This window comes from Hyperoodon ampullatus (assembly GCF_949752795.1).
Source record: "Hyperoodon ampullatus genome assembly, chromosome: 15".
NCBI classification, from domain to species: Eukaryota; Metazoa; Chordata; class Mammalia; order Artiodactyla; family Ziphiidae; genus Hyperoodon; species Hyperoodon ampullatus.
The window spans coordinates 30,944,856-30,971,639 of NC_136928.1; the positions used below are offsets into that span (position 1 = coordinate 30,944,856).

The 26,784-nt window shown below is 36.3% G+C and overlaps 1 protein-coding gene across 1 annotated transcript in view; it reads left to right on the top strand.

The window, feature by feature from the left end:
• Positions 1 to 5,083: 5,083 nt before the first annotated feature.
• The window catches only part of PPP3R1 (protein phosphatase 3 regulatory subunit B, alpha), a gene marked incomplete at both ends in the record, with an annotated part of 44,369 nt that continues 22,668 nt past the window's right edge, over positions 5,084 to 26,784 (top strand). The window contains 2 exons of the mRNA XM_079720689.1: positions 5,084 to 5,119; positions 26,264 to 26,303. Of these exons, the coding sequence (XP_079576815.1) occupies positions 5,084 to 5,119; positions 26,264 to 26,303 (76 nt within the window). The remainder of the gene's footprint in view (positions 5,120 to 26,263; positions 26,304 to 26,784) is intronic.

The following is a 26,784-nucleotide window of genomic DNA, read 5'->3' on the forward strand; positions in this document are numbered from 1 at the left end:
ATTTGATAGGCGGTTAACAGGGTATTAAGTAAACCTTATTCAATAGTAGGTGGACCCAGGACTTAGGAAATTAATCTAGGAAACAGGAGTTTTAACAAGAAAAGAGCTTAATACTTTGTCAGTCTTTGCGTTAGTAATTTCTGATCAAATTACATAGTTCTAAAAGGAACTGTTTTCTGAGTTCAGGTTTTATGGTAAGGGGAACATCTAGTTGAAGATTAATACTCTTAAAACTTTTTTAAAGTTCTAAACACACAATACATTTGCTTAAAAAATAATACCACACTGGGGCTTCCCTGGTGGCTCAGTGGTTGAGAGTCCGCCTGCCGATGCAGGGGACACGGGTTCGTGCCCCGGTCCGGGAGGATCCCGCATGCCGCGGAGCGGCTGGGCCCGTGAGCCATGGCCGCTGAGCCTGCACGTCCGGAGCCTGTGCTCCGCAACGGGAGAGGCCACAACAGTGAGAGGCCCGTGTACCGCAAAAAAAAAAAAATAATAAAAATAATACCACACTGAAAGGTATACAATGGAAAGTCTTTCCTGGCCATCCATTCTCCCTTGTGTTGATCATTGTTAAGTTTCTTGTATATTCTTCCAAGAAGTTTTTTTTGGTGTGTTCCCCCCATCCTTTTTTTTAAAGCTATGCCAGTATGTGGATTTATTAATTTTTTATAATTTAGCTTTTATTAAGTAACATTACAAAGGTCAGACTTAAGGAGATTTTTAATGATGTCATGCTCTAGTTTACAAATTACAGGCAGTTTTATTCCAAGGTTTTGAACCATCTTTGAAATGTAAGCATTGAGTCAAAAACAACTCAGCATAATTTTTTAAATTAGTTAGCAATTTCATAATGGTTGAGGTTGGTACTTCAGCTAGGGTCTGAACTATGTCAATATTTTTATGAAATTACTCTAGGGAAAATACTGTTTTACTAGAACATTTGTTGTACTTATTTTTCCACTTAGCACCTTATTAACAACATAGATAACAAATTTTTAAATTAAAAAGAGAAAATGATCTCTGAAGTGTAGTGGAGAAAGCATCTATTTTATTTCAAGCTTGCCAGATTAAAATTTCTTCCTCACTTTTGCCCTTCCAAATAAATTTTTTATTCAACAGTCCATATTCACTTTCTCCCTTTCCTGATTTTTCCTTGGACTCCCATATCCACTTTGTGGTCATGGGTTGACAGTAATTATAGCTAATGTATAGATCTGGTGCAGGAATGAAATTTTGAAATGAAATGTGACTAATTAATGTTTCTGGGTTTGTCTTTGGTTTTTATAGTCTTGTACTATAAAAATATTTAAAACATTTGAAGATTTCTATAGGAAATCCTTTAAAGTTTAGCACAGGTAATTCAGCAAGTCATAGGTCCTTATAGATTAATTTCTCAGATTTTGTTAGTTAAAGCCCTTTCTTACCAGTATCATCAGGAGGGCCACATGGTAGCCCCATTGCTATCCCAGAAAACATTTCTGTGAGATAGCACTTTGACTTGTGTTCTGGGAGCATTATTAAATTCATCTGTGCTCTAGCCAGGTCTCTCTTGACTTTTGTGAACAATACAGAGAATTCATTTTTACTTGTATGTTAGAATTAGGTATGCAGGACTTCCCTGGTGACACAGTGGTTAAGAATCCGCCTGCCAATGCAAGGGACGCAGGTTCAAGCCCTGGTCCGGGAAGATCCCACATGCCACGGAGCAGCTAAGCCCGTGCGCTACAACTACTGAGCCTGTGCTCTAGAGCCCACAAGCCACAACTACTGAACCTGCATGCCACAACTACTGAAGCCCGTGCGCCTAGAGCCCGCGCACCTAGAGCCTGTGCTCCGCAACAAGAGAAGCCACCGCAATGAGAAGCCCGCGCACCGCAATGAAGAGTAGCCCCCGCTCGCCGTAGCTAGAGAAAGCCCGCGTGCAACAGCGAAGGCCCAATGCAGCCAAACATACATACATACATACATTTATTAATTAAAAAAAAGAATTAAGTATGCAGTTTAAAACCTAGGGATGAGAGTGTGAAGCACAGGCACCTACAAAAAGAGTCAAACCTTTACCACTGGCATTGTTAGAGCTGTCTGTTAGCACTTTTATTTATTTGTACTTTATCTAGTTTCAGGGATGGTTTTCTTTCATATGCTCCTGTGTGCAGTGCCACAAGCAACCTCCTATTATAGGCATGCAGTAAGTTGGCATCCAGCTTATTGCATGCCAGCTTGTAAGGCAATCTTTAATTATTTGCTTATAAGGTAATCTTTAATGAAAATTAGAATGTCAGGAAAAACAAGTGCTAATAGGTAAATAAGGGAAATCTGTGATTTTATGTGTGCTCACGTTGCAACTGTTTTCCTAATAAATAGAATTTCATGAATTATAAACTAGCTCATAGTAATCTTTCTCAAATAGTGAATTTATGAATGAACAGGTATACTTCAGCTCTGCCTTCCTGTCTAGCTGTCATTCTTTCTTTACCGTGATACTTTTGACGCCTCTGTATTTGCTTATTTTCTTGTTTTTCAGTCTGCTACAGTCTAGATCTCTGATGTCCAGTTCAGTAGCTGCTAGCTACATGTGGCTATTTAAACTTTAATTAAAATGAATTAAGGGCTTCTCTGGTGGCACAGTGGTTGAGAGTCCGCCTGCCGATGCAGGGGAAGCGGGTTCGTGCCCCGGTCCGGGAAAATCCCACATGCTGCGGAGCGGCTGGGCCCGTGAGCCATGGCCGCTGAGCCTGCGCGTCCGGAGCCTGTGCTCTGCAACGGGAGAGGCCACAACAGTGAGAGGCCCGCGTACCACAAAAAAAAAAAAAAAAAAAAAAAAAAAGGAATTAAAATGAAATAAAATTGTGAATTCAGTTCTTCACAATATCTATGTTTCAAGTGCTCAGTAGCTGCTTGTGGCTAGTAGTTACTGCATTAGCGCAGATATAGAAGATTTCCAGCATTGCATTAATGTCTGTTAGACAGCGCTGGTCCAGAATGATTACGCATCTGCATTTCACTGAAACTTACTATGTTGGCAGTCCTCTTCTAATTATCAGCATGAGGTTGGGAGTTGGGAAGATTTGACTTTAGATTCTGGTTCTGCCATTTTCTAGCTAAGTGACCTTGAACAAATGCTATAAACTCTCTAGACCTTGTTTAGTACATGTGTAAAATGGTAATTACAGCACCTGAGATAGTGGTGACAATAGAGAGTGTCTGGAAATCACTCATTAAATGTATTTGGTTCTTCATTCTTCTTACTTGACTTCTCGGTTATGTTGGGCCTTGTAGGGAACTCTTCAAATTCTCTCCTCTTCTGGCTTTTGTAACGTTTTCTGCTAGTGGCTCCTCTACCTCTCTGACCATTTTTGATCTTTGTTGCTTGCCTCTCATCTGGCTTTGATCCAGGGCCCTCTTAAATATGATTGTATCACTTTCCCATTTAAAATCTCATACATTGTAGAGACTAAATCCTTAGCATAGCCTGTAGACTTCATTCGTTCTACTTGCTGTTTACTTCAGCTTCTTCCACCATGTTCTGCTTTCTCTCTATACTATAGCTTCTTAAACCTTACAATTATTCAGTATTTTATGCTATGTTTGTTCTTCCATCTGTTTATTCTACTCTCAGAGCCTTTTGCATGGACTATGTTTGGAATGCCTCAAAAGTCCTTCAAGTAAGTGACTGAGCCTCCCACCCCCATGCCAGGTCAGGCCATGTTCCTGTGTTATACTCTTTTAGTAACTTTATGTCTTTGTAGCACATGATTAATTAGCTCTATAGGTGTTTGGCTGTTTTCTGTCTCCCCATGATATAATGTGAGTTCTGTGGGAGTGGGCATCATGGCTGTCTTGTTCTTCCCTCTTATACACCCCTAACTGCCAGTGTAGGCTCGTATATATTATATAAATATTTATTGAATGAGTGAATTGAGTAAATGCATGAATTCTTTGTTTATTCTCAAAGTTTCATCATCTCCTATGTACTGATGATTCATATTTTCAGCCCACATCATTCTCTTCTTCTCTAGTCCAGAGTTCTAACTGCTTACTTGATATTTATCTAAATAAGGATGTCTGTAAGACGCCTCAGACTCAACGTAACAAAAACCACATGCATTATATTATCTTCATATTCATGCTTCATTATTCCCTGATTTTTCTTAATGGAAACAGTATCTGTCCATTTACTCCTATCTGGAAACCTGGTGTATACGTTTTACTCCCCTTCGCCACCACCTAAAGCAATCATCAGTTACAGTCTGTACTAAAAGTATGACACAGAACACCTCCTGACCTGGTCTGGAGGTGGGAGGCTTAGTCACTCACTTGAGGGACTTTTGAGGCATTCCAGTCTGGCTCACATACTGTCCATAAAGAGGAAAACATACTTAACAACGTTCCCAGCATATTAATGCTTCCTGCCATAAGCAGTGGCAGCTGAATCTAAAATACACTAACACAGCTGAAAGCAGCAAGCTACTGAAGAACAGAGTTCTGTATACTCTATCCATATACCACATTCTTCCTCTTGACTGATTTTCGCCATTTATCTGTGTTGAAAGAATTTATTGCACATTTCCCCCAGATGTTTGTGCATTTTTTCTTTGTTTCTGTAACTTAGCTTCAAATACCCTTTACACTTTTTTCTATTACATTTGATCCTCAAACAACGTGGGTTTGAACTACGTGTGTCTACTTACTTAACACGCGAATTGTTTTCAATAACTACAGTACTGCGAGCGTGGGGGTTGGTTGAACCTGCAGATGCGAACTGCAGATACTGAGGGCCGACTATGGGGCTGGAGCATCTGCGGACTTTGGTGTCTGTGGCAGGTCCTGGAAGCAATTCCTGTGAATACTGAGGGACAGCTGTACTTTGTTTGAGCTGTGCCTTTAGAAAGTGCCAGGCTTATTAGTTACTTAGCACATCTTTAACTATGTTAATATGCTTATTAGGATTCTTGTTGGTTTTGTTAACACTCTGGTTACAGAGTTGCACAGGTTTTGAGTGTCTTGCTTCCAACTCTTTTCCTTAAGCCATGTTATTTTTAATGTGCGACTGTTTGTTTTAATGTGTAGTTTTAAGAACATGGAGATTTTTCAGGAACATAAGTATCATGTTATGGTAAGTGTGTCCTGTCATTTAGATCCCCAAATATCTCTTGAATCAAATTCTTCTTTATCCCCGCTGCCACTGGCGTCATTGCAGTTTCATTTATTTCTCACCTGGACTATTTCTATAGCCTACTTGAGGCTTTGCTCTTTTTACCTCCAAGTTCTTCTTCATTCTGTCTTCCATACTGCCACTCATTTTTCTTCTGAAAAGGAAATCTGGTGTCACTACCTGATTTAAAAGTCAGTGACATATCTTCAGAATTAAACATTTAAACTCCTTTTCATGGCACTCGTGTTCTGATCCTTATTTCTAGCCAGGCTTATGCTATAACCAAGTCAAACTACTTGGTTCTCAAATGCCTCATCATTTTTCACTTATTGGTGCCTTTGTATGTACTTTTTTTTCCCCACCTGAATGTCCTTCCGCTTGCTTTCTCTCTCTGGCAAACATCAAGATCCTGTCCCAGTTGCATTTCCCAGCTCCTCCAGGCAATCAGTGGCCATTTGTAAGTAACTGTCGTTATAGTACACCCCATATTTCATTGTGTTTCATTGCCTCCTCTACCAAGCCATGGGCAGAGCATGCATTTTTATTCATCTTGGTAAAGCCAGAGTTCCCTGTGTAGTATCTCTCATGGAATGTAAATGTTAATGCAGGATGGGTAGGTAGGCACTTGTCCTGGTGGCTTGGGAAGCTGAGGTGCAACTGAATTAGTTACATCGGTCGTCTAGGGATAGGGAGGTCTTTGAAAGTCCTGTGAATAAACAGAAAGCACAAGTGTGTTAGGCACAATGGGAAAGTTACCAAAAAGGAAATTGCTGTTGATTCTAAAAGTTATAGGACTCTTTTATGCTTTAAGATTCTTTTTACATATCTGAGTCAAGTGTCAGTTATATGTGAGAGTGTTACTTTCATTTGTTAAATGGTAAGCAAACTTTTTCATAAATAACACTCAAAATTTATAAAGAACGTTTAATTTTGTTCACTTAAACTGATTTATCTTAACATTTTCTAGATGTATTCTAGAACAGCTGGTAAAGGGGGACTGAGACTCTAAATCTTTGATTTCTTAATTTAGCAAACATACTACATATATCAAACATAGTGTTAGGTGCAGGGATGTCAGGAAAAAATAAATAGCCCCAAAGACTTCACAGCATAGATTGAGTCAGGCATGTAGAGGGAAAATTTTTAATACAATGTAAGTGCTTCAGTAGAGCTATTAGAAGGTGCTAGATTTCTTCTGATCACTCTACTTGACCAGTTTAAACTTAACATGTAGCAGCTCTTTGGACATTTTATTATTCATTTTAGTCACATTACTCATCTCTTAAGAGTTGTATAATGTCAGGCAGTTATTTAAGTGCTGAAAGAATACTGCAGTCACTTTGTTGTGGATTATGGTGCTTTTTTTGAAGTGCAGTTGATTTACAGTGTTGTGCCACTCTCTGCTGCGCAACAAAGTGACTCAGTTATACTACTCATATAGACATACTATTTTCATATTCTTTTCCATTATGGTTTATCGATTATATTGCTTTTAATGCATTATATTTGATACTATGAGGCATACTATGATGTGGTAGAACACACATGGGATATAGAATTGGAAGACCTATACTGGAGGATTATATATATATATATCTGTAAAATAGCCACAAGACTGCCTGATTTAGAGTTCTGGTGAGTATTGGGTAAGTTAGTACCTAAGATGTTTGATAAAGTGCAAAATACTGTTTACATTTTTAAAAATCAAACTACTGAAAACTAGTATGTAGTGTTCTAGGCAGATCTAGCTTTCATAATCACTTCATTCTAATTTCTGTATAGCTCTGTCCAGTAATGTGCTTATTGACAAAGTAGAAAATGTATCAGAATGTTTTGGATTACAAGTAACAGTATCCTCCCATCTAAAAGTGGCCTAAATAATAAGGAATGTATTATTTCACAGAATAAGAAGCCCAGAGCCAGACAGTTACAGGGTAGTTTAGCAGTTCATCAGTTTCATCAGAGACATAAGTCCAGTGTACTTTAGAGCTCTGCATGTCAGGAGAGGGCTGTCATAATTTGACACTACCATCTGGCTGAAGAAGAGCAGGGAACACTTCCTCAAGTTCTCTTTATTAGAGGGGAAAAACTTTCTTGCAAGTCTCATAGCAAGTTCTTTCTTAGATCTCATTGTGTTTTTCATGTTTTTTGCATACCACAAAAAAGACCAAATTCCTTATTCAGGCAGCTGAGTTTTTATTAGCTGGCTAGCTTACTTTATATCACCAGAGGACAGGCCTTATAGTACTAAAAACAGCCTCATCAATATTTTATTTGGTACTCTGAACAAAAGTGGCAGATTTTTGATGGGAACATTGGCAGTGAGAATTATATCTGGCTTTTGATGTTATACTGTACCTCTTCCCTCACCAATACATAGCTGTCACCCCGTGTTGACAGCCTCATTAACACAAATATTTTCTGTACCAAGTTTACCATAACCAAAATCGTAGATCTGATAAGATACTTCTACCCAGAATATATAACAAATTCTTAAAACTAAACAATAAAAAGACAGCCCAACTAAAAAATTGGTAAAGGATTTGAATAGACATTTCTCCGGAGAAGACAAACAAATGTCCAGTAAACACATGAAAAGATGCGCAACATCATTAGTCATTAGGGAAATACAAATCAAAACCACAGTGAGATACCACTTAACACCCCACTAGCATGGCTGTAATCAAAAAGACCAGGTAACTGTTGAAGATGTGGAGAAATTGGAACCCTCATAACATTGCTGGTGGGAATGTAAATGGTTGTAGCTGCTTTAGAAAACAGTTCCTCAAAATGTTAAACACGGAGTTGCCATAAGACCTGGTAATTCCATTCCTAAGTATATACTCATAAGACATAAAATGAAAAACATGTACACAAATGTTCCAGAATAGCCCCCCAAATGGGAACAGTTCAAATGTCCATTAACTGATGAATAAAATGTGGTATACCCATATAACGAAGCATTATTTGGCCGTAAAAAGAAATGTATTGATTTTTGCTTCAACATGGATGAATCTTGAAAATATTCTGCTGAGTAAAAGAAACCAGTTAACAAAAGAACACATATTGTATGATTCCATTAATATGTAATATCCAAAATAGGCAAATATGTAGAAGAGACAGAAAGTTAGATTAGTGGTTGTCTATGGCTGGGGTGAAGCTGGGAAATGGGAGTGACTGCCAATGGATATGGACTTTCTTTTTGGGGTGATAAAAATGCTCTAACTTTAATTGTGGTAATGACTGCAGAGCTCAATGTACTAAAAACCACTGAATTGTACACTTTAGATGGTTGAATTGTATGGTATATGAATTATATCTCAATAAAGCTATTATTAAAAAAAAACCCTTACAAAGCTGTAGTAATCAAAACAGTATGGTGTTGGCATAAAAACAGACAAATAGATCAATGGAACAGAATAGAGAGCCCAGAAATAAACCTATGCATCCATGGTCAATAAATTTAGGGCAGAGGAACCAAGAATATAAAATGGGGGAAAGGACAGTCTCTTCAATAAATGGTGTTGGGAAAACTGGACCACTATCTTACACCATACACAAAAATCAACTCAAAATTGTTTAAAGACTTGAACATAAAGCCTGAAACCATAAAATTCCTAGAAGAAAACATAGGCAATAAGCTCCTTGATATCAGTCTTGGCCATGATTTTTTTGGATATGACACCAAAAGCAAAGGCAACAACAACAAAAATAAACAAGTGGGACTACTAAAAAGCTTCTGCACAGCAAAGGAAACCGTCAACAAAATGAAGGAGACCTACCAAACAGGAGAAAATATTTGCAAATTATGTATCCAATAAGGAGTTAATATCCAAAATATATAAAGAACTCATACAACTCAATAGCATAAAAACAGTCTGATTGAAAAACGGGCGGAGAATTTAAATAGACATTTTCCCAAAGAAGACGTACAGATAGCCAACAGGTACATGAAAATTTGCTCAACATCACTAATCATTAGGGAAATGCAAATCAAAACCATAACAAGATATCACCTTACACCTGCTAGAATGACTATTAGCAGAAAGACAAGAGATACCAAGTGTTCACAAGGATATGGAGAAAAAGGGACCCTTGTGCACTGTTGGTAGGAATATAAATTGTTACAGCCGCTATGGAAAACAGTATGGAGTTTCCTTAATAAATTAAAAACAGAACTACTGTATGATCCAGCAATCCCACTTCTGTGTATTTACTCAAAAGAAATGAAAAAACTAACTCAAAAAGATATATGCATCCCCATCCATTGTAGCATTTACAGCAGTCAAGACATGGAAGCAATCTAAGTGTCCATGGATGGATGGATGAAGAAATTGTGGTATATATATTTCTATATGCAATGGAATATTAGCCATAAAAAAAGAAGGAAGTCTTGCCATTTGCAACATTATGGACAGACCCTGAGGGCATTTTGCTAAATGAAATAAGGCAGAGAAAAACAAATACCGTATCTCACTTATACGTGGAATCTTAGAAACAGAAACAAAACCCCGAAACCAAACTTACCCATAACAGGTAACAGTTGGTGTTTGCCAGAGGCAAGGGGTGGTGGGTGGGGGAAATGGGTAAAGGTGTCAAAAGGTACAAACTTCCAGGTATAAAATAAACAACTCATGGGGATGTAATGTACAGCGTGGCAACTATAGTTAATACTGTGTTGCATATTTAAAAGTTGCTGGGAGAGTAGATCTTAAAAGTTCCCATATAAGAAAAAAAATTATTAACTGTATATGGTGTTGGGTGTTAACTAGACTTATTGTGGTGATCATTTTGCAACGTATACAAATATCGAATCATTGTGTTATACACCTGAAACTAATATAATGTTACATGTCAATTACTTATATCTCAATTAAAAAAAATACTTGAGGTGGTAGGTCTGCTTTGGCTACCTAACAGATTATTACTTCTAATTTCTCCTGCAAAGTCATTTCTTCTGACTGAACCTTCCTTATTTCTTCTCATTGTTATCATCTAACATCTTTCTGGATACTACAGTTTTTCATTCAGAATTTAAGTACCTGTGTCATATTGTCCCTCTAGGTTCCACTATCACTTTGTCTTCATGTACACCCTTGCTTTAGCAACATTAACCTTCTCCATAACCCCATATACTTTCTCTCTACTAAAACTATATCCTATGGCCATAGGCAGGGTGGTCTCTTACCATAATCCAGAACTCTTCCACAGCTAGGACTTTATTTCCTCTGTTTTGAGATTATTTTCTCAATTATAATTATTGAAAATGCTATGACTTTATAGAGTTTTCTGTTTGGGGATTGTGTGTGTTTTTAAATTAAAATATAGTACCAAATGAGTATTGTTCTCTACAAGAAGTTGTCGGACAGTTTGTTTCCATGTAAAGTATTCCATCCCTTTACTCCTCTTCTCAGCTGTCTCCACCTATCTCACACCCTCTCACTGTCATGTTTCTGTGATTGTTACTACTGTGTTAGATATATGAACAACACATTTTTAAATGGCTATGTGTGAGTTGTCAGCAACAAGCCACTTGAATTTAAGTGTTCTAAGTTGCGATGAAAACAGTTTCACTAACTTACTTCTTCTCTTGTATAATACAGAAAGGGTGTGGCTTTATGATATATTGGTAAGAATACTATGGGAATTATATTAGCTTGAGTTCAAATTTGATCTCTACTACTACCAACCGTGTGACCTTGTGCAAACTGTTTAACCTTGACATCCCATTTACCCAGAAGATTGTTCGGAGGATAAATGAGAAGGTATATAAAGTCTCTAACAGAGTACCCAGCACATAATACTTCTTTTTTTTTGTATTCTGTAATGTTAACTTTCCTTTTTCCATCCATGTTTATGTTCACAAAGCTAACTTTTAAAGATTGTTTTCTAGATCCATCAGTTTTTACCTTTAAAAAAATCCATTGGAACTCGACAGAGTAACAACATTTATTGTATTGCATGTTTAGTTAGTTAGTTTGTTTGTTTGTTTTCATGGAAAGGCATTTTATCAGCAGTGTGTACATGTCAATCCCAATTGCAGGGACCTCCCTGGTGGTGCAGTGGTGAAGAATCTGCCTGCAGTTAGGTGCAGGATGTAATTCACACAGAGTCAGAGTGTTAGAGGTTAGCTTTGTGAAGGACAAATCTAGTTACAGATAATACAGACTAGTAACAGTTACAAGATAACTAGGATTGATTAACTCTTTCAGGCCAGTTTATGCTGCTTCCCTAGCCTGTTCACTCTTCCCTTTATTTTCCTTGTTACCAGGAGAGGAAAAACCTCATTTCTATTTTTTGTTGCAACAGGAGCATTCCTTCTTAGATAATGTTAAATGTGTAAGTTGTAACATGTGAAACATTTTTAACAGTTTTTCTCAAAGTTTTGAAGCACTATTAGCCAGGATCATAGTGCAGTAGGATAGAATGTTATTCCTTGAAAAACTTTGTGTGTGTGTAGAGTTAAGAAGCAGTTGTATGTTTATGATTTAATAAAATAATTCTAAAGGCAAAAGAAAAATCTGCCTGCCAATTCAGGGGACGTGGGTTTGAGCCCTGGTCCAGGAAGGTCCCACATGCCGTGGAGCAGCTAAGCCCATGCGCCACAACTACTGAGCCTGCGCTCTAGAGCCTGCGAGCCACAACTACTGAGCCCATGTGCCACAACTACTGAAGCCTGCACACCTAGAGCCCATGCTCCGCAACAAGAGAAGCCACTGCAATGAGAAGCCCGTGCACCGCAATGAAGAGTAGCCCCTGCTCGCCACAACTAGAGAAAACCAATGCACAGCAACGAAGACCCAGTGCAGCCATAAATAAATAGATAGATAGATAGATAGATAGATAAATAATAAATAAATATTTTAAAAGAACCAAAGTTAAAAAAAATCCCAATTGCATGTTTAGTTTGAGCTAAAGTAGTTACTGAAATTTAGATTGGTACATTTAAAGTAGCTGAAGGATTTTAGAACTTCATGTAAATTGTCTTAATTTGAAGAAAAGTAATTTCATTGTTAGAATAAAACCAGATGAAAAGAGCCACCAGTTAAGATCATTTTAGAGATAGTTTTGTAGGGCTAGTGTTGGTAATTACTCTTTGTGTAGCAATCTGCATAACTAAGAGTTGTTACTGAGCAAATTAAAGTTACACCTTGCCTTTTTAAAAAATAAAAAGTATTTATTTATTTATTTATGGCTGTGTTGTGTCTTCGTTGCTGCGCACGAGCTTTCTCTAGTTGCAGTGAGCAGGGGCTGCTCTTCGTTGCGGTGCGCGGGCTTTTCATGGCAGTGGCTTCTTGTTGCGGAGCGTGGGCTCTAGGCACGTGGGCTTCAGTAGTTGTGGTACATGGGCTTAGTTGTTCCGTGGCACGTGGGATCTTCCCAGACCAGGGCTTGAACCCGTGTCCCCTGGGGTTCATTGGCAGGCGGATTCTTAACCACCATGCCACCAGGGAAGTCCTACACCTTGCTTAATAGTATGACTTATATAAAGTCTGAACCTACACCCCAAAATGGGAATAATTGTTATTTGTCTCCTTTGTGACTCTTAACTCCCTCTTAAAATTTTTCCTTGTATGCTTTCTAGAACAATATTAGAATATGATCCATAATAGAAACCAAATACTATATATGCTCTATTATAGTCTAAGAAGACATCATGGAATAATATAGATTATGATAAAGCCATAATGGAATATTAAACTATTAAAATAGATTTGTATTCTACGGATTCTCTTTCTGTATTTAATAATTTGCTTTATTCTTAGTGAATTTCTCATATAATTTTTTAAGTGTTAGTATTCTATTTTTTATTTCATTTTCCCTTTTTTAATGGACTCTCCTTTTAGTGGTGAAGGCTATTATCTGTATGCTGATAATTTCCAAAATCGTATCTCTAGTCACGATCTTTCCCCTGAGCCCAGGTTCTGTACTTGCTGGCTATATCTACCTGCATGTCCATAGCCCCTTTACAGTTTCAAAATTGTATGTTTGGGGGACTTGAGAATCTGCTGTGTTTATACTTTGATCATGCCTAGCATGTTGTATGACAGACACATGGATGGGCATTTCCCCCTCTCCTCACTAATTGTTCTGTTCAAGGGTATAAATAGCAGGCTCTTTACATGCAGAAAAATACTTCAGAATATTAATAAAGCAATATAAAAAGTTAGAAATTCATATAGTAAAGCTATATTTATATTCAGACAGCTCAGTAAAAGAATAATCTGGTGTGTTATGAATTAGTCATAGTATAAAATAAGAGATAAATAAGTTAGACTGCATTAAAATTAGGAACTTTTCTTCATCAAGTGGTACCATTAACCATTCTCCACTAAAAGAATCTTGGGCTCCTTGGAGAAATAGCTGATTTCAGGACTGGGGCAGGGAAAGTACAATGTATGCTTGGAACATCCTGTGCCAGAAGGTTAGGAAGGCCCATAGAATGATGGGAATATATTACAAGGACACAGGAACCAGCCTGAAGGGGAAGGTTTCCACTGGCCAAATGTGGGACAATTTAAACATCAAATTAGATAATGATAAAAGATTATAACCCATTGAAATAAAATCCATTAAGTCCACACTGAAATACCTAAGTACTTACAGATAGGGAGGAGAAAGGAATCTTTCCCTGCAGGAGGAAGCCAAGTAAAAAATGTTGAAGGGGGCTTCCCTGGTGGCGCAGCGGTTGAGAGTCCGCCTGCCGATGCGGGGGACATGGGTTTGTGCCCCGGTCCGGGAGGATCCCACGTGCCACGTAGCGGCTGGGCCCGTGAGCCATGGCTGCTGGGCCTGCGCGTCGGAGCCTGTGCTCCACAGCGGGAGGGGCCGCAGTGATGAGAGGCCCGCGTACAGCAAAAAAAAAAAAAAAAAAAAAAAATGTTGAAGGAATGATGAAATTAGAAAACTGTCATATGGCAATTGTATCAGTTACCTATTGCTTTGTAACAAATTACCCCAAAGTGCAATGGCTTAAAACAACACACATTATTTCACAGTTTCTCTGGGCTTAGCTGTGTTCTCTGCTTCATGGTCACTTGTAAGGCTGAAATGAAGGTATTAACCTTGGGTTTGTGGTCTCATCTGAATGCTTGACTGGGGAAGGATCTACTTCCACACTCATTCATTGGTTGTTGGCAGCATTCAGTTCTTTGTGGGCTGTTGGTTGGAGATCACCCTTCGTTTCTTGCTTTGTGAGCTTCATTAAAGTGTGCAAGCTGAGAAAGTTATAGAAAGACTTGTTGGCAAAATAGAAGTCACAGTCTTTTGTAACCTAATCACAAAACTGATGTCCCCTTGATATTGTCATACTCCATTGGTTAAAGGCAAGTTACACAAGGGAAGAGAATTATACAAGGCTGTGAATATCAGGAGGTGGGAATCATCTTAGAGGCTGGCTATCCCAGCAGCCATTATAATATAATTGATTCAGACAAGAATCATCAGTGGATGTTTAAAATGAGTGGATGAAAGTTTGAGGAGTAACTTGGATCTTTACATAGACTAAAAATATCTTCCCACAAGATGTATTAAATACAAAGAGGAAAATGCCACTTTATAACAGAGAAATCTGGCAGAGCTTATCTAAGTGATCAAAGTTAACATTACCAGTAATGAGAAAAACCAACATTATCTTTTTCCTGATATCTGGGAAGAACACATTACCACCTTTTTGGTATTTTACCAGAGGGGTATAATCTGAATCAAATCCTGAGGAAGCATTAGGTAAACCCTTTGAGGGACAGGTCTACAGAATAACTGGCCAGTATTCTTTATAAATGTCAAAGTCATGAAAGATATAAACAGACTGAAGAATTGTTCCGATTTAAAGTATGCTAAAGAGAGACATGACTATTGAATACAATACATGATCCGAGATTTTTTTTTTCTATAAAGAATGCTATTGGGACATATTTATGTATTGTAGAATAATATAGAATATTATTATGGAACCATAATAAAGTATTAGAACAAGTAGAAAATAGATCCATAGTCTGCTGGTTTTGTTGCTGTATTGGATTGCTTTCTTTTTCACTGGTTAATTTCTCTTCAAATGCTAATACTCTCAATTCTCAAAATTTAAATATGATCTTTGGATTGGATCAGTAGTTTTCAGAGTGGTCCATGTATACCCGGGAAATCCCCAAGGCTCTTTCAGGGGGTCCATGAGGTCAAAATGTTTTCATTATAACACAAAAATAATATTTGTTTTATCCACTCTGTTTACATTTGCACTGATGGTGCAAAAGCACTGGCTGGTAAAACTGCTGATACCTTAGCATGAATCAGAACAGTGATACTGTACTGTACCAGTAATCATTGTATTCACTGCCATGCAATTGCAGTTTTAAAAAATACCAGTTTCACAATATCCTTGGTAAAGCAGTCAAAAGTATTAATTTTATCAAATCTAACCACTGTGTACATGTATCTTTAATACCCTGTATGATGAAATGATATGTATAAATCATCATTTCTGCATATGTAATTTACGGTGGTTGTTTTAAGGAAAAACAAGCACTTATGTGATTTTTAAGCTGAAGTAGCTATCTTTTTCATAGAACACCAAAATTGCTTGAAAACAACTGACAAATCTGGTCATTCACACTTGAGTATTTGACAGACACGTTCTCAAAAATGAATAGTGAGGCTGTCATTTCAAGGAAAATAACTGACACATGAAATATGAAATATAGAAAACCTCAGCAAAGAAATAGAAGATATAAAGAACCAAATGGCAATTTAGAACTGAAAAACAATAATTGATACAGTAATGCAGTGTGTAAACTCAACAGAACAGAGCAGTGTATAAACTGATGCAGTGTGTAAACTCAGCAGACAGAGAAAAGAATCAGTAAACTGGCAGATAGAGGAAAAGAGATTACCCAGTCTGAGCAACAGAAAGAAAACAGACTGATAAAAATAATCTACAGAGCCTCAGGGAACTGTGGGACTATAAAAAAGATTTAACACTTGTGTCATTGGATTCCTGAGAGAGGAAGAAAGAGGGCTTCTATCTCAAGAACCAAAAAGAAAGAAAAATCTACCCAAAGGAAGGGAATAAAGATAAAAGTGAAATTGAAAACAGAGAAACAGTAAAGGAAATCAATGAAAGAGCTGGTTCTTCAAAAAGATCAATAAATTGACAAACTTCTAGCAAGACTGAGAGAAATTAAAGAAAAAACAAAGTATCAGTATCAGGAATGAAATAGAAGGTATTGGACTTCCCTGGTGGCGCAGTGGTTGAGAATCCACCTGCCAGTGCAGGTGACATGGGTTTGAGCCCTGGTCCGGGAAGATCCCACATGCCGTGGAGCACTAAGCCTGTGCTTCACAACTACTGAGCCTGGGCTCTAGAGCCCATGAGCCACAACTACTGACGCCCGCGTGCCTAGACCCTGTGCTCCGCAACTAGAGAAGCCACCACCATGAGAAACCCGTGCACTGCAGTGAAGAGTAGCCCCTGCTCGCTGCAGCTAGGGAAAGCCTGCGCGCAGCAACGAAGACCCAATGCAGCCAAAAAGTAATAATAAATAAATTTTAAAAAAGAGAAAGATATCATAATAGACCCTGCAGATATGAAAAAGATAATAAAGGGAATACTATGAACAACTCTACAAACATAAATTTGACAACTTTGATGTATGGACCAGTTTCTTGAAAAATACAAACCACCACATCTCACCCAATATGAATTAGGTAGTTTAACTAGCCCTATTGCCTTGATACAAAAAAAAAAAAAAAAAAAATCCCAAGAAGAAAACTGTAGGTCAATATTACTATATCAATGTAGATGCAAAAGTCCTTAACAAAATATAAGCAAATAGAATTTATGGCTTATTGCAGGGATGGAGCTGGGCTGCTTCACTATTTGAAAATCAACTAATGCACCATATTAACATGCTAAAGAAGAAAAATTACGTGATCATATCAGTTGATGAAGAAAAAGCATTTGATAAAATTCAGGACCCATTCATACTTTGAAAAAAAAACATTTAGGAAAAAGATACTTAGGGGGAACTAACTCAGTTGGATAAGGAACATTTATAAAAACCTTACCTTATCCTTAATGGTATATTGGGAGAATCAAATTCTTAAAATTTCATTTATTAAAAAACTTCAGATTTTTACTTTCCTTGATGCTCACTTTTATCTTTTAAGCATTTATATGCACTTCAGATAAGCAAGCAGTTACTCTTATTACTGAAATAATATTTATAGTTCACAAGGAGAGTCTATAACCAAATAAGACAATGCTGTCACTTCTTAAAATCTGCTAGATAAAGATGAATGTCTAAATATTCTGACAGCATGCCCTTTAAAAATATTCTAAACTTTACAGTATGCATCTATAAAACTTATTTTTGTTTTCTCACATCTTGACACTTTAAGATCAAAGAAACTCTAAACAAAATGAGATAAGAGATCCAAAAATATTTTCTTCATTTCTTTGCCAGAAAATTTCTTTAGAACATATTTTCATATTCTTGCTGATTTTTATGTATACCAAAATTGATAAGCATGATACATTTATTTTTAAAATGCTGAATAATATGGACTTGAGGAAAAAGTTAGAATCAGTCCAAATGTCTTTATTTGCTGAAAGACAAAGTTTGCCAATTTACCACAAATCAGTTTTTTTCTAGGATAAAATCAGACCATCTTAGTAACTTCTAAAACAGATATTCTTTATTCTCAGAAGTATAAGACAAGTGTTAAATCTTTTTTATAGTCCCACAGTTCCCTGAGGCTCTGTAGATTATTTTTTTCAGTCTTTTTTCTTTCTGTTGTTCAGACCGGGTAATTTGTTTTCCTCCATCTGCCAGTTTACTGACTCTTTCTTCTGTCAGCTCTATTCTGTTGAGTTTACTTACTGTGTTACTATATCAATTATTGTTTTTCAGTTCTAAAATTGCTATTTGGTTCTTTTTTATATCTTCTATTTCTTTGCTGAGGTTTTCTATATTTCATGTTTCATGGGTCAGTTATTTTCCTCAAAGTGACAGACTCACTGTTCAACATATGGGTGCTTAAAATTCCACTTAAACCAAGTTCCTTAAGGCTAGGTAGATTTTTACATGCACCTGTAAAACTCTTCCTTCAATAAATTTAGGATAATGTTAAATCTGGCTAGGGATATAAAAAGATAACAAGAGATTGTTGCCATCCTGGACTTTATAATCTGAGAAGGGGACTAAATAGCGGATGAAAAAAATTATAAGGGTCAAGATTACTAATAAATAGTTTCTGGTTCCTCATGATACTATAAGATAATCTGAAAAATATATAATCTGCTATCTTGAAATGCATATGTGTCTTATAAAAATAAAGATCCCATATGGTTTTGGAATAATAGCATGACAGGAAACTATATTATTATTTTTTAAGAAGTGATAAGATTTTTATCTTAACTAGAGACTTAAATTTATGGGTTATGAAACAATTCCATTATACCTGGGACTCCTTATTAAGTTTTAAAAATCAGCTTTATTGAGGTATAACTTGCCATATAATAAAGTTAACCAATTTCATGTGTACAGTTAATGTGTCCTGATAAAAGTATATAGTTTTTTAAGCATCACCACAATCAAGATGTAGAACGTTTCTGTTGCCCTCAAATGTTACTTGGTACCCCATTGCATTCACCCTCCGATCCGTGGCAACCCCTGATCTTTCAGTAACTATAGTTTGCCTTTTCTAGGATTTATAAATGGAATCATGCTGCATGTAACCTTTTGTATCTGGGTTCTTTTAACATAACTTTTGAGAATTATCTATGTTATGTGTATCAGTAGTCTTTGCCTATTCATTAGTGAGTAGCACTCCATTGTTTGGATACACCACAGTATTATCTGTTTGACAGCTGGTGGACATTTAGGTTGTGTCTTGTTTAGGCTATTAACAGTAAAGCTTCTATGGACATATGAGTACAAATCTTTGTGTGGCCATGTTTTCATTTTAGTTCCCACCACCAATGTATAAGAGTTTCATTTTTAGTTGACACTTGATATGTCAACATTTTCCTTTTAGCTACATGTACTGTATGTCTGGGTGTTAGTTTTCTATTGCTGAGTGACAAATTACCAAAAACCTAGTAGCTTAAAACAGCACCTATTTATTGTTTCATAGTTCTGTAGGTCAGAAATTTAGCATGGGGTCTTCAGGGATCACAGAGCTGAAATCCAGACTGAATTCTAATCTGGGGGTTTTGAGGAAGCTTCTGTTTCCAAGCTTATTTACGTTATTGGCAGAATTCAGTTCTTTGCCGTTGTAGGATTGAGATCCTGGTTTCCTTGCTCACTGTCAGCTGGAGGCCACTCTCAGCTCTTAGAGACTCACTCCATCTCCCTGGTGTTGAATTCTTAGGCTTTGAATCTCTGACTTCCCCTCTCTCTTTCTAAAAGGCTCTTATGACTAGAACAGATCCACCTGAACAATCTTATCCTAAGATCAATTGTTTTGGAACCTTAATTACATATACAAAATCACTTTGCAGTGGTACCTAGATTAGTGTTTGAATAACTGGGAGATGTTTATATACCAGAGGCTGGAAATTTCAGGACATCCTGGGATTCTGCGCAGCACACAAGCATTTGTTCTACATTTTCAGTAACATTTGGTATCTCTGTTTTTAAATTTTAGCCACACACACACACACACACACACACACACACACACACACACTAGTTGCACATGTAGTGGTATCGCATTGTAGTTTAAATTTGCATTTCTCTTATATCTAATGGTGTGAAACATCTTTTCATGTGCTTATTTGTTATGTATATATCTTTTGTTGTAAAATATCTATTCAGATCTTTGGGGTTTTTTTTCTTTTTTTTTCTTTTGTATACTGCTATCCATTTGTTTTAGCATCACTTGTTGCAGAGGTTTTCCCCCATTGAATTACCTGGACATCTTGTCAGATATCACTTGACTCTGTGTGTTTATGTATTTTTTTTTATTTTATTCTGCTCCATTGAACTTTATGTCTACTCTTATACCACTGTGACTCTGTTGATGACTTTAGATTTATAATAATTCTTCAAGTGAGAGAGTTTGAAGTCCTTCAACATTGTTCTTCTTTTTCAGATTGTTTGCTGTTTATATCCTTTGCATTTCCATATACATTTTAGAATCAGTGTATTGACTTCTATAAAATATTTTACTGGGATTTTAATTGGGATTGTTTTTTATCTGTTAATCAGTATGGGAAGAATTGCCATCTTAATGAGTCTTCTGATCTATGCACATGGTATAGCTTTCTGTTTTTTTAGATCATCTTGAATTTCTCTCAGTTATGTTTCATGGTCTTCATTGTACAATCCTTGCACATATTTTACTAAATATTTTGTATTTTTGATGATTTTCTAAGTGAACGGGATCCTAATTTCATTTTTCATTGCTTGCAGAATGTAGAAGTACGTTCGATTTTATATATTGACCTTGTATCCTGTGACCTTGTTTCATTCATTTATTCTGATAGCTTATTTGTAGTTTGTCTAGGATTTGTCTACATGTACAATGATGTCATTTGCAAGTAAAGGCAGTTTAACTCCCTTTTTCCAATCTGTATGTCTTTTATTTCTTTTGTCTTGCCTTATTGCACTGGTGCAGATAACTTTATGTTGTTCCTGATCTTGGGGAGAAGGCATTCCTTCACGATATTAAGTATAATGTTAGCTGTAGGCTTTTTGTAGATAGCCTTTATAGACTGAGGAAGATTCTTAGTTTACTGAGTTGTTCTTGTTTTGTTGCGAAGGGGTATTTAAATTTGTCAGATGCTTTTATTCTATCTGTTGAGGTGACCATAGGTATGGTATTTTTTATTCTGTTAGTATAGTGAACCATGTTAATTTTGAATATTAAGCCAACCTTGCATTACTTGGATAATCCTCAGTTGGTCATGATTTTTTTTTTTTTTTTTTTTTTTTTTTTGCGGTACGCGGACCTCTCACTGTTGTGGCCTCTCCTGTTGCGGAGCACAGGCTCCGGACGCGCAGGCTCAGCGGCCATGGCTCACGGGCCTAGCTGCTCTGCGGCATGTGGGATCTTCCCAGACTGGGGCACGAACCCATGTCCCCTGCATCGGCAGGCAGACTCTCAACCACTGCGCCACCAGGGAAGCCCAGTTGGTCATGATTTTTATTCTTTAAAATTTTTTTCTGGATTTAATTTAATCAAATTTGTTAAGGATTTTTCCATCCATGGTCATGAAGAAATATTGGAGTATAGTTTTCTTTTTTGTAATGTCACTGTCTGATTTTGCTGTCAGGGTAGTAAGCTGGCCTCATAAAATGAGTTAAGAACTATTCCTTCCCCTTCTGCTTTCTGAATGAATTTGTATAGGATTGGTATGTTTTTCAGACTTTGAATGTATGATATAATTGACCAGTGAAGCCATCATATCTTTAGTTTTCTTTGTTAAGAAGGTTTTGTGTGTTCTTTTTAACTCAAATTCAGTTTATTTTAATAGCAATAGAGCTGTTCAACTTTATTTTTTTCTTGAGTCAGTTTTGGTAGTTTTATTTTTCAAGAAACTTGTCCATTTCATCTAAGTTATAAAATTTATTTTCATACTTTTTTTGAATATCGGTTTATTTTTCTTTTAATGTCTGTAAAATCTCTAGTGATTTGCCTGGGGTGTTAATTATTGACCTTTTCCAAAAAATGAGTTTTGGTTTTACTGATTTTTCTTTCTGTTTGTCCATTTTCTAGTTCATTAATTTCTGCTTTTTTTCTCATTTTCCCCTTGCCTTGGGTTTAATTTATTCTTTTTCTAGCTTTTTAAGGTGGGAACAGATCATTGTGTTTTGGACTTCCCTTGTAATAGCGTTTTCCTGAAAAGACTGCTTAACCTGCATCCTTTAAATTCTGATAGCTTCAGCTTTTACTCTGTTCAAAATATTTTCTGATTTCTCTCATCATTTCTTCTGTGACTCATGGGTTATTTAGAATTGTGTTGTTCATTTTCAAATATTTGGATGTTTCTAAATACCTCTCTTGCTTAATTCCATTGTAATGAAAAAATATATTCTGTATGATTTCAAACCTTTAAAGTTTATTGAGACTTTTTTTGAGGCTCAAAATAATGTCTGTCTTCGTGAATGTTCGTGTGCAGTAGAAAAGAATATTTTGTTGTTTTAGGACATCTTGGTTGATAGTGTGTTGTTCTGATCTTCCACATCTTATTTTTTCCTTTGGTCTACTTATTTTCTGTTATTTACTGTGAGAGAAATGTTAAAATCTCCAAATATGACTGTCTATTTAACTTTCAGTTCTCTGTATTTGACACATTTAATTTTGAAGCCCTGTTATTAAGTATATACAGTTGGCCCTTGAGCAACAGATGTTTGAACTGTGTGAGTCCACTAATACAGGGATTTTTTTCAATAAATACTGTAGTATCGATACTACATGATCCAAGTAAATCCATGGATTTGGGTATCTGCCAGGGTCCTGGAACCCATCCCCTGTAGATACTGAGGGATAACTATATATGAAAGGGTTCTGGGACCCAGTTACAATGTATTTTTCCCTACACATCCACAGAATTCTCAGATAGCAGCTGGGTGTCCTACAATTCAACTCAATTCTGACACTATCTAGAGATAGCATCAGCTTCCACAGTTAAGGGCTCAGTCCTACAAGACTGCCCCCTCCCCCCTCCTTTAGATGCGAATTGCAAGTCCAGGTTGTTACCTGAAGTTCTGACCAACTGGTTATAGATTGGAGGTTCCAACAGCCCCCACCTTGAGTTTGAGTAATTTGCTAGTGCCACTCAGAACTCAGAGAAACATTTTACTTCCTAGATCACTGACATATTATAAAAGGACGTAACTCAGGAACAGCCAGATGGAAGAGATGTCTAGGGCAAGGTACGTGGGAAGGGGTGTGGAGCTTCCATGCCCTCTCCAGGTGCTCCAGTCTCCCTGCATCTCCACATGCCCCCCAACCAAGAAGCTCTCCAACCCATCCTTTTGATTTTTCTGGAGGCTTCATTAGATAGGCATGATTGATTAAATCACTTATCAGTGGTGATTGAGCTCAGTCTCCAGCCCAGCTTAAATCATTGGCGAATGGTTTAACCCCCAGCCTATCTCTCTTCCCTAGAGATTGTGGGAAGGTGGGACTGGAAGGTCCAACCTCTAATCACATGATTCTCCTGGCCACCAACCCCTACCTTTAATCCTTTCCCATAGTCACTTCATTAACATAACAAAAGAAATCTTTATAGCTCTAGACACTTGAGACATTCTAAGGAGCTCTTGTGCTAGAAATGAATGAGGACCCAAGGATATTTCTCATTGTGTCACAATATATTTAGGATTGTTACCTCTTCCTAATGAATTGACTCTTTTAAGGTTATGAAATAGTCCTCTTTATCCCTGGTAATATTCCTTGTTCTGAATTCTACATTGTCCAGTATTCTTAGCCACTGTATCTTTCTTTTGATTATTACTTGTGTGGTATATCTCCTCCTGTCTTTTTAGTTTCAGCCTATCTGTAAAGTAGACTTCGTGTAGATAGTATATAGTTGTATCTTCTTTGAGTTGGAGTTATTAGACCATTTACATTGAACATAATTAATATAATTCTCAAAATGCTTGGATTTAAATCTACCATCTTGCTAGTTACTTTGTATTTTTTTTCTCATTTGATTTTTGATCCTTCCTATTTATCTGCCTTTCTTTGGATTGAGTATTTTTATGATTCATTTTTATTTTTTTATTAGTATGTTTTGCTCTAGGGATTACAATATGCATCTTCAACATCATGCTCTACTTTTAAATAATGTTGTAATGTTTCCCTCACATTGTAAGATCTTGACAAATTACCAATATTTCTGTCTACATTTGTTCTGTTTTTGTCAAACCTTTTACTTCTACACATTGTATACCCTACAGTTTGTTATGTTTGTGTTAAATAGTCGATTATATTTTAAAGATATTTTTAAATGAGGAAAATGTCTTTTATATTTACCTACATATTTACCATTTCTGGTAATCTTCATCCCTTGGTATAGATCCAGATTTTCATCTAGTATCATTTTTCTTCTGCCTGAAGAATTTTCTTCTGACATTCTTATAGTGCATGTGTATTGCAGCCTAATTTTTTTAGTTTTTGGTTATCTGGGAAAAATCTCTACCCAGATTTCCATCTAGTATCATTTTTCTTCTGCCTGAAGAATTTTCTTCTGACATTCTTATAGTGCATGTGTATTGCAGCCTAATTTTTTTAGTTTTTGGTTATCTGGGAAAAACATTTTACCTTAATATTTGAAAGATATCTTTTCTGGGTATAAAATTAGACAGGTTAAGGTTGAAATAAGTTTAGGAGAGAGATGAGGCATTCAGTGTTGATGGAAAAGCCCTAAAGCCCTAGCCAGATTGGTCCTTGGGTCTTGTGGATGTTAGCTAGCAGGGAGTGGTACAGGTAGAGGATGGATGGTATCATTTATAAAGAATTGATAACACTGTAAAGGTCAGTGGGCTGAAGAAACAAGGACCTGGTTTCAAAGTCCTCCCTGAAAGTACCACATAACCCTTTTGCCCTCACTTATGAAACAATTACAACATTATTAAAAAACAAACGAACCTCACAGTGACAATCTAGGGATCATTATACTTTTTTGAGAGCCTCATAAGAAACATACTTAATTGTAAGGTAGACTGGAATAATGTTTTTTAAAGGGTATTTAAAAAATTTAGACATTAAAGAATATGTGAGACAGTAAAAGATAGGAATCATGGTAAGAATCTTAAGGTCAATTAAGTAAGGTGCAAAATAAATAGAACTCCGTCCATCTCTGCTAATTAATAATGTCATTTTTATTAATGTTTGCTACTCTTGTCTCTGTTTTAATATATATTTGATGTTTAAAGTGACCTAAAACTAGATTAACCAGTTAAATTATCTGCTATAATTTTTAAGGAAAAGACTAATTATTGTCAGCAAGATAAGAATTAAAGATGCTAATTTACTGATAAACTTTTCTCAGACCTTAAGTTTACTCAGAATAAGACATACTTTTAAGAGTTTAAAAGCTAGCCAGCCACACTAAAATGGTACTTCTTATTTCAGGCTGCACTCAATAACTTCTTAGGATACATAGGTATATTCAAATATCAATATTTAAATGTTAATCCCATTGTACATTTGCTGCTAGACAGGGTCAAGATTAAATAGATGGGATATAGGATGCATGGTATACTCAATTTATTGTTGAACTTTAAAAATTCAATTTGTATTACTTTAAATTCTGTAGACTTTTAAAAAGATTTTCTTCGTGATTTTTACTTCATGTGAGTCTGTTATACTTGGAATATTTACAGTTTTAGATTTAGAACTACTTCTGGTTCCGTTGCTAATCAAATGGTGTGATCTTTCACCAGCTTACTTGACCTCCCTGGACTCAGTCATCAAGACTTTTAAATGTAGGCATTGGGTCAGGTCTGTAGTTTTTCTAGAGCACTTTTTTCCTTAAGTAAACTTTTTGTAAATTAGGAGTTCAGGTGAATTATATTGGAGTTTATCCATGAGATAAGACTTCTCATGAAAAGAAAAATTTGGAGTTCAAGTGGCTGGCTGTCTTACATTGGACCTACCTTCCTATTAATATTTTTCTTATTTTTGTTGCATAGCATACAGAACATTCTGTTTCAATGCAGGTATAAAAGGATTTTTGTTTTCTTAACAGCTTTGCAGTCTCAGTAAACTCTTCAATTAAATAGAAATGGCAGGAGAAGCTTTATTCTGAGCTCTACCCAAAAATGAGTTCATCCAGCAAGACAACTTAGAGCACTGACAGTCTGTAGTGTGTTAAAATTTGATATACAGTATGTTTAGGGTGTTAAAAATATTTAAAATAAATTTTAATCAAATCTTTGCATAAGTCTTAAGTGACAGGGCCACAACTCAGGCCTGTTTGATGCAAGAGCTCTTTCTATCATACTGTATAATTTTTTTATCAAAAAATATTTATAGATCTAGACACATTTCATTTATGGCTTATTTCCCAATGTTTTGTGACTCAGAATATTTAAGTTCAATCTTTTAAAGACATTTGTGCCAATTTTGTGACTAATTTTTTTTTTTTTCCTCCAGGGAAATGAGGCAAGTTATCCTTTGGAAATGTGCTCACACTGTAAGTCAAATATTCTTATCAAGAACTTCTTTTATTTTCACATTCTATATATGTATGTATGTAAATCTTACGCCTCTATAAATTTATATAGCGAAGTTAGCCCTTAACCATTTTAAATGGCAGTGAATTTGACTTAGAGTGTTTCTGAGTTACCAGAATAGGGAAAGATTTTTTTATAGACCTCTTTATTATTAGTGTCTGCGCTATGTTGTAATTACAAACCGACCCTCAAATCTCAGTGGCTTAACCCAACTGAAATTTTTCAGATTAACAAAGCTGCAAGTAAACAGTTAACTTACTTAACTTGTGGTTATGTAAAATAAAGTGCTTATTGAAGGCAAAACGGATAGACTAAGGAGCTGTACAAGACATTTCTGGGGAGGATGAGGAGTATAAGAAGTGTGGGTGGGCTGGCTGTTTCTGACTATACTGGAGAACATAAAGAAAGAAAATGACAGTCTTAGAAAAGGATCAGAGGACC